Here is an 18,288-nt window from a genome sequence, read left to right as displayed (position 1 = left end):
GTGTATTTGTATTGTGTTTGAGAGACATTCTACTGCCCTGTTGGAGCTACTAACATAAGACATTCTACTGCCCTGTTGGAGCTACTAACATAAGACATTCTACTGCCCTGTTGGAGCTACTAACATGTTGGAGACATTTCTACTGCACTGTTGGAGCTACTAACATAAGACATTCTACTGCCCTGTTGGAGCTACTAACATAAGCATTTCACTGCACTGTTGGAGCTACTAACATAAGCATTTCACTGCACCTGCTGTAACACTAGCAAATCTACGTATACAACCAATAAACTCTGATTTGATTTCTCATGTTCTGATGCAGATCTAAGAATAACCAGCAGGGGGCATCAAATCCTCTGATAATGACAGAAGTTGTGGTTTATTATTCAGATTTTCAGTAGTATTTCCAAAACACAAGAACAGTATGTTAAACCCTTTCTCCTTATCAGGGACTGCACATTCCATACCATTCACTAAACAGAACAAAATGTTTTCCATGCTGTCAGACTACAGGGTAAACAGGAGGACAGGATGTGACTCAGCACTGTCACCAGGATGGGGAGGTTCCAGAGGAGAATGAAAGGGTGGCAGCGAAAGGAGGGGGAGGGTGAGAGTAGAGAGATGGGAAACACTGCTGTGGTTGGCTGTGTTAGAGATGGAAGGGTGAGAGTAGAGAGATGGGAAACACTGCTGTGGTTGGCTGTGTTAGAGATGGAAGGGTGAGAGGGAGGAAGAATGATATTGGAAGAGGGGAAGGAAGAGAGGAGAGTGTTTGAAGAGCAGATGGGTGAACAGGCGTCACTCGTGTCCCTGACAGATATGAAGGCAGGAGTCACAACAAGGCTGTGGAATTACTGATGGAATGCACGCACACACAATGGATATATATATATATATATATATATACACACACACACACACACACAGGACATCTACTTTGTGCATGACACAAGTCATTCTTCCAACATCTCAGACAAATTATTTCACTTATAATGATAGGATAATTTGATCATTTGAGTCAAATGGAGGTGTACCTGTGGATGTATTTCAAGACCTACCCTCAAACTCAGTGCCTCTTTGCTCGACATCATGGGAAAATCAAAAGAACTCAGCCAAGACATCAGAAAGAAATTGTAGACCTCCACAAGTCTGGTTCATCCTTGGGAACAATTTCCAAACGCCTGAAGGTACCACGTTCATCTGTACAAACAATTGTACACAAGTATATACACCATGGGACCACGCAGCCGTCATACCGCTCAGGAAGGAGACGCGTTCTGTCTCCTAGAGATGAACGTGCTTTGGTGCTAAAAATGCAAATCAATCCCAGAACAACAGCAAAGGATATTGTGAAGATTCTGGAGGAAACAGGTACAAAATTATCTATATCTACAGTTAAACGAGTCCTATATCGACATAACCTGATAGGCCGCTCAGCAAGGAAGAAGCCACTGCTCCAAAACCGCCATAAAAAAGCCAGACTACAGTTTGCAACTGCACATGGGGACAAAGATTGTACTTTTTGGAAAAATGTCCTCTGGTCTGATGAAACAAAAATCTGTTTGGCCATAATGACCATCATTATGTTTGGAGGACAAAGGGGGAGGTTTGCAAGCCGAAGAACACCATCCCAACCGTGAAGCACAGGGGTGGCAGCATCATGTTGTGCGGGTGCTTTGCTGCAGGAGGGACTGGTGCACTTCACAAAATAGATGGCATCATGAGGGAGGAAAATTATGTGGATAATGAAGCAACATCTCAAGACATCAGTCAGGAAGTTGAAGCTTGGTCGCAAATGGGTCTTCGAAATGGACAATGACCCCAAGCATGCTTCCAAAGTTGTGGCAAAATGGCTTAAGGACAACAAAGTCGAGGTATTGGAGTGGCCATCACAAAGCCCTTACCTCAATCCTATAGAAAATTTGTGGGCAGAACTGAGAAAGCGTGTGCGAGCAAAGAGGCCTACAAACCTGCCTCAGTTACACCAGCTCTGTCAGGAGGAATGGGCCAAAATTCACCCAAATTATTATGGGAAGCTTGTGGAAGGCTAACCGAAACACTTGACCCAAGTTAATCAATTTAAAGGCACTGCTACCAAATACTCAAATACTAATTGAGTGTATGTAAACTTCTGACCCACTGGGAATGTGATGAAAGAAATAAAAGCCTAAATAAATCAATCTACTATTATTCTACCATTTCACATTCTTAAAATAAAGTGATGATCCTAACTGACCTAGACAGGGAATTTTAGGATTAAATGTCAGGAATTGTGAAAAACTGTGTTTAAATGTACTTGGCTAAGGTGTATGTAAACTTCCGACTTCAACTGCATACATACATACCTATATACACACAAATAGAAAACACACAGCAGGATAGAGCAAACACAGAGTGAGCAGGGCCCCATGGGCAGGGAACAGCTGGGTGCCCGCTCCAGCAAACTTTACCCTCTTCCTCCCTGGGGACGCAGCGAGGCACAGAGGGACCCAACCATGGATGACCTAGAGAACAGACACACAGGATGGAGAGAGAGCAGCTCTGAGGCTTGTCACTTTGTGTGCTGATATGAAGGGAAGTGACTGAAACACACCAAAACACACACACACAGAATAGGAACAAAGTGCTACCCATAGAATCAGAAATTGCCATTCATCAGCACTGAAGGCCAAGTCTTTCATTAGTGGCATAAAGACTACTGGAGAGAGGCACAAACGCAGGTACATACATATACTGAACAAAAATACAAAACGCAACATGCATACAGTTCATACAAGAAGTAAATTGAAATAAATTAATTAGGCCTTAATCTATGAACGTCACATGACTGGGAATACTGATATGCATCTGATGGTCACAGATCATTATAAAACAGTTGGGGCTTGGATCAGAAAACCAGCCAGTGTCTGGTGTGACCACCATTTGCAGCATACAGCACGACACATCTCCTTCACATAGAGCTGGTCAGGCTGTTGATTGTGGCCTGTGGAATGTTGTCAAACTCCTCTTCAATGCCTGTGCGAATTTGCTGGAAATACCTGTCCATACCATAACACCACCGCCACCATGGGGAACTCTGTTCACAACGTTGACATCAGCAAACCGCTCGCCCACATGACGCCATACAAGTGGTATGCGGTTGTAAGGATGTTTGTACTTACTGCTAAAGTCTCTAAAACGACGTTGGAGATGGCTTATGACAGATAAATTAACGTTACATTCTCTGGCAACAGCTCTGGTAGACATTCCTGCAGTCAGTATACCAATTGCACACTCCCTCAAAACTTGACATCTGTGGCATTGTTTTGTGACACAAAACTGCACATTTTAGAGTGGCCTTTTATTGTCCCCAGAACAAGGTGCAACTGTGTAATGATTATGCTGTTTAATCAGCTTCTTGATATGCCACACCTGTCAGGTGGATGGATTATCTTGGTAAAGGAGGAATGAAAACTAACAGGGATGTTAGCTTTTTTCCATATTGAACATTTCTGGGATCTTTTATTTCAGCACTATACATGCTGTGTTTCTATTTTGGTTGAGTGTACATATGCATATGCACCGATGAAATGGACTTCGATTAAAGTTAAATGTGGAAGACACATTTGAACACATTCAGTTGTGAAACAGGTGAGGTATACCCTTTCACATTCGTTTCTCTAATAAAACAGTCAAAATAATTGTGTGTCACTGCACAGAGTGTATATGAATGAGCAAATATGGCCATATGACAGTACAATTATGTGGTATATGTCTCCTAGTGGTTTTTGACGATTGAATGGAGCCAAATGAAAAGGCGGGTGACTGCAGTGGGCTAACCTGTGACTGCAGTGGGCTAACCTGTGACTGCAGTGGGCTAACCTGTGACTGCAGTGGGCTAACCTGTGACTGCAGTGGGCTAACCTGTGACTGCAGTGGGCTAACCTGTGACTGCAGTGGGCTAACCTGTGACTGCAGTGGGCTAACCTGTGACTGCAGTGGGCTAACCTGTGACTGCAGTGGGCTAACCTGTGACTGCAGTGGGCTAACCTGTGACTGCAGTGGGCTAACCTGTGACTGCAGTGGGCTAACCTGTGACTGCAGTGGGCTAACCTGTGACTGCAGTGGGCTAACCTGTGACTACAGTGGGCTAACCTGTGACTACAGTGGGCTAACCTGTGACTACAGTGGGCTAACCTGTGACTACAGTGGGCTAACCTGTGATGTGCTGTTGTTGACGTTCTAAATGCAGCTGTGACCCTCCTCTCAGACTCTCTTTCTGCTCCCTGCTGTGAAAGATGACACACACACAACATTAAACAACCTTTGTCCCAGTCACTGATCTGATACAGAACAGCCATGCAGTGGAGAGTTCTGTTAACAGGAGACATGATTTGGTCTAGTTTTCCTACAGTACTGGTGCGACTAGCTCTGACCACTCCCTCTTCTCCTTACTCCTCCCATTTCTAGCCCTTTTCTGAGCCAACATGGCTCCATTAATTATAATAATTTCAGAGCACATGGACATCGTTTAAAGTTAATTTTATTGGTGTACTTTGACAATAACGATGGTAAAAAAAAAATCATACAAAAGATAATGCAGACAGACAGACAGACAGACAGACAGACAGACAGACAGACAGACAGACAGACAGACAGACAGACAGACAGACAGACAGACAGACAGACAGACAGACAGACAGACAGACAGACAGACATAAGGCTGACATCGAGTTTTACAAGTGGCTTCAAATGGCTTCAATTCAAGGAGAAATAAAGTCCTTACAATCAGAGAAAGATATATTAGTAATATAGTCATGTATTTATTCATCTTTTAATTTGCCTTTATACAAAAACACATTTTGGGGGTGTATAATCTGGAGTTGGTTGCAGTTGGAACATGGTTTCGCTTCCTTGTCCCATTACTATAAACATAATGGTGTTTCTGGCTGATGTAGTTCTCCCTGTACCCTATAAGCAGTACTTGACTTGGACTGAAATAGATTGAGTACTCATTTTGGGTGCCAGTACAGTTTATATTTAGGTGCAGGAGCTCCACAATACTTTTGAGCTGATATTCTATAAGAGGAACAGGAGCTCAAGCAGGAGAACATTTGAGGTGCCGGTAAGCGGCTCCGGTGAGCTCCTCCCCAAGTCAAGCACTGCCTATAAGCTACACCTACACCTTACCACTTTAGACTACTGAGATGACCCACATCATCTACTTCATGACAATGGGAACTATACCAGAATGCTGATGGGTTCTAATGCTGATGGACTAACCCTTACATTATTCCTGATCTACAATGAGTTTGGAACCAATAACGTGAAAGTGATTATGTAGCGCTTGATGAGGGTAAGTAGGTCCATGGCACCAGAAGGAACTCAGCAGAACCCCTTGTTCGTTAAGCATTTGTAGGGATTTAAGACCTTTAATTTCTCTTTTCAATAACACTAGACAATAATATTTACAGAGTGGACATTTATCTTATGTGCACCTTTTCCATCAATTTAAATAGATTTGCTCATAAAAAAATGTAAGCGTGTGAAAACAGTGAAATAAATTAAAGAGGTTTTTATTAAGGCTTGCCAGTCTGTCAGGGCGTCAGTGCTCATCTCTGAGACGACTAGCCTCCATGATTATCCAGTCTGCTACATGTACATCTAGACAGAATAATAACAGTGGCTAGTCATACCAGGGCGGAGCAGCACTGAGCCCTTCATTTGGACTGGCACAGAATGGATCAGATCATGGCTCTGCTCGGTCAGAGAGGAGCCTGACAAGACCAGGGCGTTGCAGCACTGAGCCCTTCATTTGGACTGGCACAGAATGGATCAGATCATGGCTCTGCTCGGTCAGAGAGGAGCCTGACAAGACCAGGGCGTTGCAGCACACCCTGGCTGAGCTCTGGGATTACCACACTGACACAGGATCAGTTACAACAACAATCTAAACCCCATTGTCTTCCGGCAGATGGCGTTATTCTAACGGGACACGCCGTTAAGACGATCGTTGGGCTATCTGACGTAAGACCATGCCTAAACCAAGGTGTCCCCAGTCCTAATCCTCGAGAGCTGCAGCACTGTAAAGACCAACCAATGTCACTGACAAGACAGTATACTACAGTACATGTTTACTTGCTTTCCCAGGTCTAGGTCACTCACTGGTTCAAGGCAAAGGAACAGAACCAGAGGCTGCAGGCCTCGGGTCTGGACTGGGATTTACCTTGAAGGTCTGGGGTTAACCTAGAAGTGACAGACAGCAGGGTGATTCACACCCAGGCCTCAGGTTAGCACTACTACTGGGTTTTATTCTTCTCCTCCTCCAGCAGTAGTGGAAACCTTAGGGCTCGAATCAGAACACTCCAGCCTACAAACTCAGGCTCTCTGAGCAGAGCAGAGCAGAGCTTGAAAACAAACAAAACCTAAATATTTACAAACAAAAAACAACAACCTCTTGTAAATGACACCTGGGCCCCTGGCATTGACAGGCTCCACCATTTCAATCAAACACACTCGAAGAGGAAGACTTTAGAGAAACTAGCAGCTAAATGTCAACAACTCTCCACTAAGCACCTCCAACGTGATTGGCCACAGTAGGTAAGTAAACACATGCTTCTAGTTGGGTGACATTAAAAAGAGGAAGGATGAACCAATAAGAGGGGTACTTCCTGTAGCTATCTACACACAGGATTGGTTCCCAGGCAGCATGTAGTGAGTGGCTCCCCCAATCGAAGGGCAAGCAGATCAGCACCATTGATTATCGATGAAGAAACAGAAGGTGCTTAGCAGGAGGAAGTGACTTTATAATTAGGCATCTTCCTCTTCCTGTGGTTGTCACACAAAATGGCCTACGTCTACATTGCCGGTTCAGCTGATTTAACGAACATATAAAATCCAAAATTAACCTCTATATCCTAATCTCTATGCATGTGTGTAGATCCAAGTGGATTGGACAGGTATAAGCAATATGGCAGACATTCCAACTAGCATTTTAAAAAAGGTGGAGCCATTACCATTTTGCTAATTGTTTCAGATCTAAGTGCATAGAGTTTAGGGGCAGGGGTTCATTTGGAACATCTTTCCACACAGGTTGAACTTTCAATCTCACAATCACAAGTTTCAGTGCTTCTAACACAGCCTGTCTCACAGAAAGTTTACTGAATCATCATCATCACCACCACAACAAAAATCAATCAATCAATCACAGGAAGTCATCTTTAAAAGATTAAATAAATAAAAGGAGGTCCCGCCTCCGTCATATCATGGGAACACAAAAAAAAACTTTTTTCCCAAATGATACATCTGAAGAAAGTCAATGATTTGACAAGGCGATGTGTGTGAAATGAACTATCAGTATATTAAAGCTATGGAGACACCAAGACATGGCGGGGCCGGTGTGTTGGAATATAGGCCTTTGAACAGAGACAACAGTAGGACCAGATTTGATGTTACTTCAGTACTGTGACAAAACCAATTCACTCAAACACTGCCACACACACACACACACACACACACACACACACACACACACACACACACACACACACTAGCACATGCACTCTACACACACATACGTATGATGGGATTATAAATGTTCTACTGTAATAATGTTGTATGATGTACCGTTTTATTTTTGCCTTCATTTGTTTGGACCCCAGGAAGAGTTGCCATAGCAGCAGCTAATGGAGATCCTTAAAAACTACAAATACAAAAATACACATATCTGCACAGATGAGAAGAGGAAGGGCTGGAATTGCTGGAGATATTTGGAGTGGTGAATGTACCTTAGTTTGTGAGGTCTCATGTAGCATTCCACCCAAACACAAACCCCAGTATTCAGACTTTTCCCACACACAGACACACACACTGGCAAAAGATTAACCACTGCTAATGACTTAATCTGTGTCTGCAGTTACTTTCTGACCTTTGAGCAGTGCCTAAGGGCACCGTCATCATAGTCCAGCAGTATGGGGGGGGGGGGGTGGAAAGCGTTGCCACGGTGTCTAACCAACGTCAGAATGACATTACACAAAGCAGCTGCAAACACAGTGCAGTGTCTCTTTAAATAGACACTAGTGAAAGTGCCTCTGCAAGCTCCATCGCAAATGACCCTATAGATGAATAAACATTTCTGTTTAGGGTAAAGGGGATAGAACAGGGTCTCTAGTTTTAGACTGCCTCTCAAACATCATCCTATTCCTATACAGTGTTACACATGATTGTGGAACATAAAGGCCTATAGGGAAAAGAGTGTGAATTGGGAGACAGGCTTAAACTGCATGACATGATGTGAATAGTGAACATTTCAGTTTAGGAGACTCACTAAACATGTGTCTGACATCAGAAATCCCTCAAAGCAGTGAAAACAGGATGCTGACAAGCCCATGTGCATAGCTATCTCTCTCTCACACATACATAGCTATCCCTCTCTCTCACACATACATAGCTATCCCTCTCTCTCTCACACACACATACATAGCTATCCCTCTCTCTCACACACACATAGCTATCCCTCTCTCTCTCACACACACACACACACACACATAGCTATCCCTCTCTCTCTCACACACACACACATAGCTATCCCTCTCTCTCTCACACACACACACATAGCTATCACACACACCTCTCTCTCTCTCTCTCTCTCACACACACACACATAGCTATCCCTCTCTCTCTCACACACACACACACATAGCTATCTCTCTCTCTCTCTCTCTCTCACACATACATAGCTATCCCTCTCTCTCACACATACACAGCTATCCCTCTCTCTCACACATACACAGCTATCCCTCTCTCACACATACACAGCTATCCCTCTCTCTCACACATACACAGCTATCCCTCTCTCACTCACACATACATAGCTATCCCTCTCTCTCTCACACTGTACTGTCAAATATGTTCAATTTGCTAGGCTAGTATGTTTATTTAGCTAAAGGTGTGTCTACTGTGACCAGTCAGCCACTCTGCACACAAGTCAGTCTCAAGCTAATGTTATACCTTTGTCCACAGCGTCTCTCTCTCCCTCCATGTCCTACACAGAGCCAGCTGTGAGGACCTACTCTGTGTGGGTCTGTTTTTCACAGGTTTAATAAGTCAATGAAAAATATTCAGGTCAAATATTCAAGGTCAAAATAAAATCAAAGCCTCGGGACTGTGTCAGCAGATTTGTGTACAACCTAACTCCTTCAGCCACATCCACAAACTACACTACTGTCCCCTCCACACCACAGCCCTATAGAGGGAAAGTGTTCCTGTTTCCCTTATGGTTACAGTTGCCATTGTCTCCATGAGTGAATTAATGACTTACTGAACAAATTAATGAAAGAATGAATGCTAAAGGCCCAAAATGGTGTGGAGGGCAGGTGGAGACAGAAGAGTGGAGAAGCCCGGATGATAGAAGCGATTGATGGACCACAGCACAAAACGAGTGCGGCTTTCTCCTTACATGTCACGAGGATTGATCAATCAACACCGTTCTGCATGTCTTTTTTGCTTAAAAAACCGAATCAAAGTAAATGAACTAAAAAGTCCTAAGGAGTGCTGTGACTGGTGAGATATGGCTGACGTCCATAATGACTTCGTTTCCCCGGAGGGCTGTGTGGCCCGCTGCATCCTGGTCAGTTATAGTCTGCTATAGGGGCTAGCTTCCTGCTCAGGCTGACTGATATGTTGGTGTAGAGAGGCCTCCGGGACAATAGGGGGGAGTACCGCAGGTTGTTGAGCCCATCCAGACTCTGTCTCTCCTTAGAGCGCCTTAGGAGAGTGTACCTGGGAGGACAGAAGAAAGACAGGGATCAGACAGAGGAGAATGAAGTCTGCCGGCCTCGAGCCTAGACACTGTTCCAAGGTCAGTTTGGGTCCCAGAGAAGATGAAGTAGAAGAGACCAGAAGGAAGTCATGGTAGACTATTGGGAAATACCCCAGGTTTACGACGGCTCAATTTGATGTGTTCGACCAACTGCTGACTTGTAAAAGATGTTAAGTATTTAGGAATGAGAGTAGAGAGGATATGCTTGGAATGTAGCTCCCAAGCAAGTCACATGCAAAATCTTTGGAGGAGTGGAGAAATCCCTGAAAGCCACGAACTCGGACCCTTCATGTGACTGGCTCACATGGGCCGAGGCTGCATTCATCTCACAAACACCCTCTTTATCCAAATCCCCAAGTATCACCGGGGATGTGTGTTAATGTACTAGAGAGTGGTGTGTGTGTGTGTGTGTGTGTGTGTGTGTGTGTGTGTGTGTGTGTGTGTGTGTGTGTGTGTGTGTGTGTGTGTGTGTGTGTGTGTGTGTGTGTGTGTGTGTGTGTGTGTGTGTGTGTGTGTGTGTGTGTGTGAGACTAACCTTCCCAGGAACTGCACCTCGCCACGGTGGTGGTGTGGGATTGACATGTAACGGCCCAACTCTCCCTGCGGCCGACTGACCGTGTAGTTAGCATACTGCACCCTGTCAGACACACAGTAACACTACAGAGTCACACACTCACTACGGCATGGTATAAACAATTCAAAGACACAGCACAAACTGTACAGTACATACTGTTGTCAGTGATTGTGTAAAGCTTGGGGCGCAGTAGACACATCTGCTTCAGTGGGAGTGGACTCTGAGTCGTGTGTGTGTGGGGGGATAACAATGCTGTATGGCAAAGACAAATGCAGGAAGAATGCCTGCTGTGTGTCCAACTAGTTCTCAGTCTCACTACACAACAAATTTCTAAGTTGTCCCAAATGTCAAATTTAGTTTAATGTTTTGGAAAGGGTTAAACATTACGTTTAGGCACTCATTCTTAATGGTTAATGTAAAGGTTAAGGCAGTGGTATTCAAACTTTCTCTGGGGACCCACTTTTTCTCCCAAGAATTTCTTGCGACCCCAACCCACCTCAAATCTAATGCACAACCTTAAAAATAAATCTGTCAATTTCGATTTTTACATCAACAAATAAAAATGCAATGAATTGAAGGTTCTCTTAATAAAATGAAAAGAAACCAAGAAATACATTTACTCAATAACATGTGAGAATGCTGTTCCTCGACTACAGCTCAGCATTTAACACCATAGTACCCTCCAAACTAGTTATCAAGCCGGAGAACCTGGGTCTCGACCCCGCCCTGTGCAACTAGGTCCTGGACTTCCTGACGGGCTGCCCCCCAGGTGGTGAGGGTAGGTAACAACATCTCCACCCCGCTGATCCTCAACACTGGGGCCCCACAAGGGTGTGTTGTCAGCCCTCTCCTGTACTCCATGTTAACCCATGACTGCGTGGCCATGCACGCCTCCAACTCAAATCATCAAGTTTGCAGACAACACTACAGTGGTAGGCTTGATTACCAACAACGACGAGACGGCCTACAGGGAGGAGGTGAGGGCCCTCGGAGTGTGGTATCAGGAAAATAACCTCACACTCAACGTCAACAAAAACAAAGGAGATGATCGTGGACTTCAGGAAACAGCAGAGGGAGCACCCCCCTATCCACATCGACGGGACAGTAGTGGAGAGGGTAGAAAGTTTTAAGTTCCTCTGTGTACAGTACACATCACAGACAAACTGAAATGGTCCAACCACACAGACAGCGTGGTGAAGAAGGCGCAGCAGCGCCTCTTCAACCTCAGGAGGCTGAAGAAATTTGGCTTGTCACCAAAAAATAAAACTTTTACAGATGCACAATCGAGAGCATCCTGTCGGGCTGTATCACCGCCTGGTAATGGCAACTGCTTCGCCCATAACTGTAAGGCTCTCCAGAGGGTAGTGAGGTCTGCACAACGCATCACCGGGGGCAAACTACCTGCCCTCCAGGACACCTACACCACCCGATGTCACAGGAAGGCCAAAAAAAGATCATCAAGGACATCAACCACCCGAGCCACTGCCTGTTCACCCCGCTATCATCCAGAAGTCGAGGTCAGTACAGGTGCAGAGACTGAAAAACAGCTTCTATCTCAAGGCCATCAGACTGTTAAACAGCCACCACTAACATTGAGTGGCTGCTGCCAACATACTGACTCAACTACAGCCACTTTAATAATGGAAGAATTGATGTAATAAATGTATCACTAGCCACTTTAAACAATGCCACTACATATAATGTTTACATACCCTACATTACTCATCTCATATGTATATACTGTACTCTATACCATCCCCTGCATCTTGCCTATGCCGTTCGGCCATCACTCATTCATATATTTTTTTATGTACATATTCTTAGTCATTCCTTTACATTTGTGTGTATAAGGTAGTTGTGAAATTGTTAGGTTAGATTACTCGTTGGTTATTACTGCATTGTCGGAACTAGAAGCACCAGCATTTCGCTACACTCGCATTAACATCTGCTAACCATGTGTATGTGACAAATAAAATTTGATTTCACATGGTATCTTTCTCAAAACCGTCCGTGGGGCGACGCACAATTGGCCTAGCGTTGTCCGGGTTAGGGAGGGTTTGGCCGGTAGGGATATCCTTCTCTCATTGCGCACCAGCGACTCCTGTGGCGGGCCGGGCGCAGTGCATGCTAACCAAGGTCGCCAGGTGCACCGTGCTTCCTCCGACACATTGGTGTGGCTGGCTTCCTTGTTGGATGCGCGCTGTGTTAAGAAGCAGTGCGGCTTGGCTTGGTTGGGTTGGGTTTCGGAGACGCATGGTTTTCGACCTTGTCTCTCCTGAGCCCGTACGGAAGTTGTAGTGATGAGACAAGATAGTAATTACTAACAATTGGAAATTGGGGAGAAAAAGGGGTAAAAAAAAAAGACTTTGAATTGCAATTGGTTAAAGTTCAGGATAGTTCAGGACTGTAAACCTGTCACAGGGGACACGGTGTGTGTTGTTTATGTTCTGTATGAGTACAGGAAGTAATAAAAGGGAGGAGTGAAGCGTGTGGGTATGGAGGGCGTTCTCCTCACCTGTTCCAAAGGTCGTCGTCTTCTCCTCCCCAGCCCCAGAATGCATTGGGAAAGCCATTGATTTTGGTGAACTGTTCCACTGTTAGACCACTGACGCCACCAAAGAACTCATTGTACGGAAGCCTAGAGAACACACACACACACACACACACACACACACACACACACACACACACACACACACACACACACACACACACACACACAGTTAGCATTACACACATCTAAGAAATGGTTAGGAGAAACCTGGACTCCAACTAATGGAAAAATTGTGTATGCGTGTTAGCACGTGACAATACACACACACACACACACACACACACACACACACACACACACACACACACACACACACACACACACACACACACACACACACACACACGAGTGTCTGAAAGTTTGTGAGAGACTTACATGTAGGAGTACTTGTTGAGTTTGACAGCGAAGTGGCGAGGCATGTCTCCACAGCCGTAGTAGTTCCTGTCGTTCTCCAGCATGTGGTCTACATCATGGAACACCATACAGTCCCAGTCCAGGTCCCGCATAGCCTCCTGGAAGCCCACGTTAAACAACATGGCCCTATTGAAGGGCTCACTACCAACCTAGGAGGAGAGGGAGGAGTGGTCCGAGGGAGGGGGGAGAGAAAGAGGTTATCCAGTGAGCCACACATACAGAAGCAGTTCTGTGGTTATCCAGTGAGCCACAAATACAGAAGCAGTTCTGTGGTTATCCAGTGAGCCACACATACAGAAGCAGTTCTGTGGTTATCCAGTGAGCCACACATACCCAAGCAGTTCTGTGGTTATCCAGTGAGCCACACATACCCAAGCAGTTCTGTGGTTATCCAGTGAGCCACACATACCCAAGCAGTTCTGTGGTTATCCAGTGAGCCACACATACCCAAGCAGTTCTGTGGTTATCCAGTGAGCCACACATACCCAAGCAGTTCTGTGGTTATCCAGTGAGCCACACATACCCAAGCAGTTCGGTGGTTATCCAGTGAGCCCCACATAACCACAGAATTGCATGGGTATGTGGGGGTCACTGGATAACCACAGAACTGCTTGGGTATCCAGTGAGCCCCACATACCCAAGCAGTTCTGTGGTTATCCAGTGAGCCACACATACCCAAGCAGTTCTGTGGTTATCCAGTGAGCCACACATACCCAAGCAGTTCTGTGGTTATCCAGTGAGCCACACATACCCAAGCAGTTCTGTGGTTATCCAGTGAGCCACACATACCCAAGCAGTGTGTGCATGCGTGTTTACCTGCTCTACAACATAGAAGGCGAACTGTAGCCTCTGTCTTTGTAGTGCTGGTATCAGGTGTTTGAGTAAGATAGGCAGGTGCTCATGGCGGTTTCGGAATGGGACCAGTATCGCCACCTAGGGATAGGGAGGGGAACAACATTATTACACATCAGATAAGGCACAACCACTACAGAAGTAAGGAAGAAGGCATTGTTGAAAGGCCTTTTTGAAAGGCCTTTCAAAAATATACATTTCACACAATCAGATATGGCATCTACTGATCATAGCATGGGGATAGGTGGATTGAAGGTCACTCTGGAGAGGGCCAACTAAATGCTTTCCCTGGTTTTGGTTTTTGTAAATGTAAATGTAGAAGAGTCATCTTAGTAAAAGCAGCAGCTTTAAAGAGATTCTCCAGTACTTTTGTATACTTCTTAGCCAGTAGTTCTGAAAGAAGTGCTCACAAGCCAAAACTGATCCCAGTAAATTGCGTACTTGTGCAGAGATGTGCACCACGTCATTGCTCTCTTTCTCGCTCTGCTGTGTGTGCATATGGTTAGCTGTCACTCAAATGGCAAGGGGCTGAAGCTCATTGGCTAGAACTCGAATTGCTAGAGTACTGGCCTACGTGGGGGAACTTGTATGGAAAATGGTGCAGCACAAGTTCCAGAAAAATGGTCACTTTCAAACTAGGGTTACGTGGCTAAGTGAGGTAAGACCGTAGTTATTCCCAGAGATGATGCATGTATGAACTACACATTGGCACATCCAAAGCAGGAGGTAAAATAATAATAATAATAATAATAATTGCCAAAGTTCCAGAACATGTCTTTAGGTTTCCTTTGAGCCTGAGTAGGGAAATGGAGATGTCAACCATCAAACCCCCTCTGTCAATCAGCTGTCTTGCTGCAGAAACAGTGTCTGGTTCACACACATCTAGCTGGAATTTAGTGTCACTGTTTGGCTGCTCTGTTTTGCGAATGTGTTTGTGTGCCTTCATTTCCTGAAGAATTTAGACATGGGAGGAATGGAAGTCCTGGCTGCACACTGTTGAAGTGCAATATATATTTCCAGTTCAATTTGAAAAAGACTAATAAATACATTATCCAGGGCTGATGTGTTGATCCAGACTGTACAGTACAGTGCCTCCATCAGAGTCCTATACAGGCTACATGCATGTGCAGTATGACAGTGTGTGTGATTGACTGCGCCAATCACTAACTCACCTTCCAGCGTGGGACACAGTCCCTGGGCTTCCAGTAGCCCCCCAGGGTCATGCTAGGCTCAGCATTCAACAGAACCCTCTCCACATCCTCCAGAGCCATCTCACTCATATTCACCTCCAGCCTCCCCTCTGAGTGAGTGAGTGAGTGAGTGAGTGAGTGAGTGAGTGAGTGAGTGAGTGAGTGAGTGAGTGAGTGAGTGAGTGAGTGAGTGAGAGAGAGAGAGGAGAGAGAGAGGTCAACACTGAATGAACAGGACAGCACGCAACCATATACACTCGTAAGACTAAGTAAACTGACATTCAAGAACTGAGGTAACAGTCTTTCACTTAACTAGCTAGGGGAGCACAAAGCCCAGAATATAACTCTATAGGTATAAAATACCAATCTCATTGTGAAGTGAACTCTTTGAAAGTAGTGCTTGAAATAAATCAAACGTGTGTACCATGTGACTAGCTAATGGTTTTAGGCCAATATTCTAGAGGATGTGTTTATGGTTTTACTATCATTGTGGGGAACAGAAGTCCTCACAAGGATAGTAAAACAAGGAAACAAGTGGGGACATTTTGCCGGTCCCCACAAGGAAAAAAGATATTGTAGGCTTAGGTTTACAATAGGGTTTAGAATTAAGGGTTAGGTTTACAATAGGGTTAGAATTAAAGGTTAGGTTTACAATAGGGTTAGAATTAAGGGTTAGGTTTACAATAGGGTTAGAATTAAGGGTTAGGTTTACAATAGGGTTAGAATTAAGGGTTAGGTTTACAATAGGGTTAGAATTAAGGGTTAGGTTTACAATAGGGTTTAGAATTAAGGGTTAGGTTTACAATAGGGTTTAGAATTAAGGGTTAGGTTTACAATAGGGTTAGAATTAAGGGTTAGGTTTAAGGTTAGGGATTTGGGGTTAAGGTTATTGGAAAAGCAGATTTTTAAAAGGGAATCAACCGTTTGGTCCCCACAAGTATAGTAAAACAAACATGTGTGTGTGTGTGTGTACTCACTCATGGAGGGCAGTCTCTCTGGGCAAATCTGTGAGGACAAATAGGTGAAGCTGTCGGGGAGGTATGTGGTGGGCGGCACATCACTCTCACTCAGGTTGAAGTCATAGGCATAATCTGGTCCCAGACAGAAGGAGAAATCAATGGCCTAACCTAAATACATTTCCACTACTGCCAGTATGTTGCTCAGTGTTAATCGTCCGGACACACAGACTGTGTACAAAAATGGCACACTATTCACCTTGTGCTGTGGTGCAAATTAGTGAACTATAAAAAGGAATAGGGTGCCTAGACGCAGCCAGAGAGAACTCATTAATTATGACACCTTAGACTACTACAGTGGGTTTTGGCTCTGTACTCCAGCACTTTGGATTTGAAATGATACAATGACTATGAAGTCAAAGTGCAGACTGACAGCTTTAATTTGAGGGTATATTCATCCATATCGGGTGAACATCGTTACACATCTCAAAAATTGTACAGAGTCTCCCCATTTTAGAGGACCAAAAGCATTGGGACAAATTCACTTACAGTACCAGTCAAGAGTTTGGAAACACCTACTCATTCCAGGGTTTTTCTTTATTTTATACATTGTAGTGAAGACATCAAAACTATGAAATAACACATATGGAATCATGTAGTAAACAAATCAAAGTAGATTTTATATTTGAGATTCTTCAAGGTAGCCACCCTTTGCCTTGACAGCTTTGCACATTATTGTCCTTCTCTCAACCAGCTTCATGAGGTAGTCACCTGGAATGCATTTCAATTAACATGTGTGCCTTGTTAAAAGTTCATTTGTGGAATTTCTTTCCTTCTTAATGTGTTTGAACCAATCAGTTGTGTTCTGGCAAGGTAGGGGGGTATACAGAAGACAGCCCTCTTTGGTAAAATACCAAGTCCTTATTATGGCAAGAACAGCTCAAATAAGCAAAGAAAAAGTAATGATGGACTGTAAATTTAAGACATGAAGGTCAGTCAATCCGGAACTTTTAAACGTTCTTCAAGTGCAGTCGCAAAAACCATCAAGTGCTATGATGAATCTGGCTCTCATGAGGACCGCCACAGGAAAGGAAGACCAAGAGTTACCTCTGCTGCAGTGGATAAGTTCATTAGAGTTACCCCCTCAAAAATTGCAGCCCAAATAAATGCTTCAGAGTTCAAGTATCAGACACATCTCAACATCAACTGGTCAGAGGAAACTGAGTATCAGGCCTTCATGGTCAAATTGCTGAAAAGAAATCCCTACTAAAGGACACCAATAAAAAGAGACTTGCTTGAGACAAGAAACACAAACAAAGGACATTAGACCAGTGGAAATCTGTCCTTTGGCCTGATTAGTCTAAATTTGAGAGTTGGTGAATGGATGATCTCTGCATGTCTGCAGGTGTGATGGTGTGGGGGTGCTTTGTAGATGACACGGTCTTTATTTAGAATTCAAGGCACACTTAGCATGGCTACCACAGCAATGACCCAAAACTCAATCGCCAGACTGTGTAAGGGCTATTTGACTAAGAAGGAGAGTGATGAGTGATGCATCAGATGACCTGGACTCCACAATCACCCGACCTCAACCAAATTGATATGGTTTGTGATGTGTTGAACCGCAGAGTGAAGGAAAAGCAGCCAACAAGTGCTCAGCATATGTGGGAACTACTACTACTCAAGACAGTTGGAAAAGCATTCCAGGTGAAGCTGGTTGAGTGAATGCAAAGAGTGTGCAAAGCTGTTATCAAGGCAAAGAGTGGCTGCTTTGAAAAATATAAAATATATTTTTACTACATGATTCCATATGTGTTATGTGATAGTTTATGTCTTCACTACTATTCTGCAATGTAGAAAATAGTAAAAATACAGAAAAACCCTGGAATGAGTAGGTGTCTCCAAACCTTTAACTGGTACTGTATACGTGAATTAAAGTAGTCAATAGT

At 44.3% G+C, this 18,288-nt stretch overlaps 1 protein-coding gene across 1 annotated transcript in view; it reads right to left on the bottom strand.

Annotated features, from left to right (window-relative positions):
* Window positions 1-8,754: 8,754 nt before the first annotated feature.
* Window positions 8,755-18,288, bottom strand: part of b4galt5 (UDP-Gal:betaGlcNAc beta 1,4- galactosyltransferase, polypeptide 5) — a 58,573-nt gene continuing 49,039 nt past the window's right edge. The window contains exons 3-9 of the mRNA XM_046365002.1: window positions 16,361-16,474; window positions 15,366-15,493; window positions 14,158-14,274; window positions 13,303-13,490; window positions 12,889-13,011; window positions 10,335-10,436; window positions 8,755-9,759 (exon numbers count right to left, since the gene is read on the bottom strand). Coding sequence (XP_046220958.1) covers window positions 9,609-9,759; window positions 10,335-10,436; window positions 12,889-13,011; window positions 13,303-13,490; window positions 14,158-14,274; window positions 15,366-15,493; window positions 16,361-16,474 — 923 coding nt within the window. The 3' untranslated portion in view covers window positions 8,755-9,608. The remainder of the gene's footprint in view (window positions 9,760-10,334; window positions 10,437-12,888; window positions 13,012-13,302; window positions 13,491-14,157; window positions 14,275-15,365; window positions 15,494-16,360; window positions 16,475-18,288) is intronic.

The sequence above is a fragment of the Oncorhynchus gorbuscha genome, linkage group LG10, assembly GCF_021184085.1.
Source record: "Oncorhynchus gorbuscha isolate QuinsamMale2020 ecotype Even-year linkage group LG10, OgorEven_v1.0, whole genome shotgun sequence".
NCBI classification, from domain to species: Eukaryota; Metazoa; Chordata; class Actinopteri; order Salmoniformes; family Salmonidae; genus Oncorhynchus; species Oncorhynchus gorbuscha.
The sequence above is the reverse complement of the archived record's forward strand: the minus strand, read 5'-3'. Positions and strand labels throughout refer to the sequence as shown.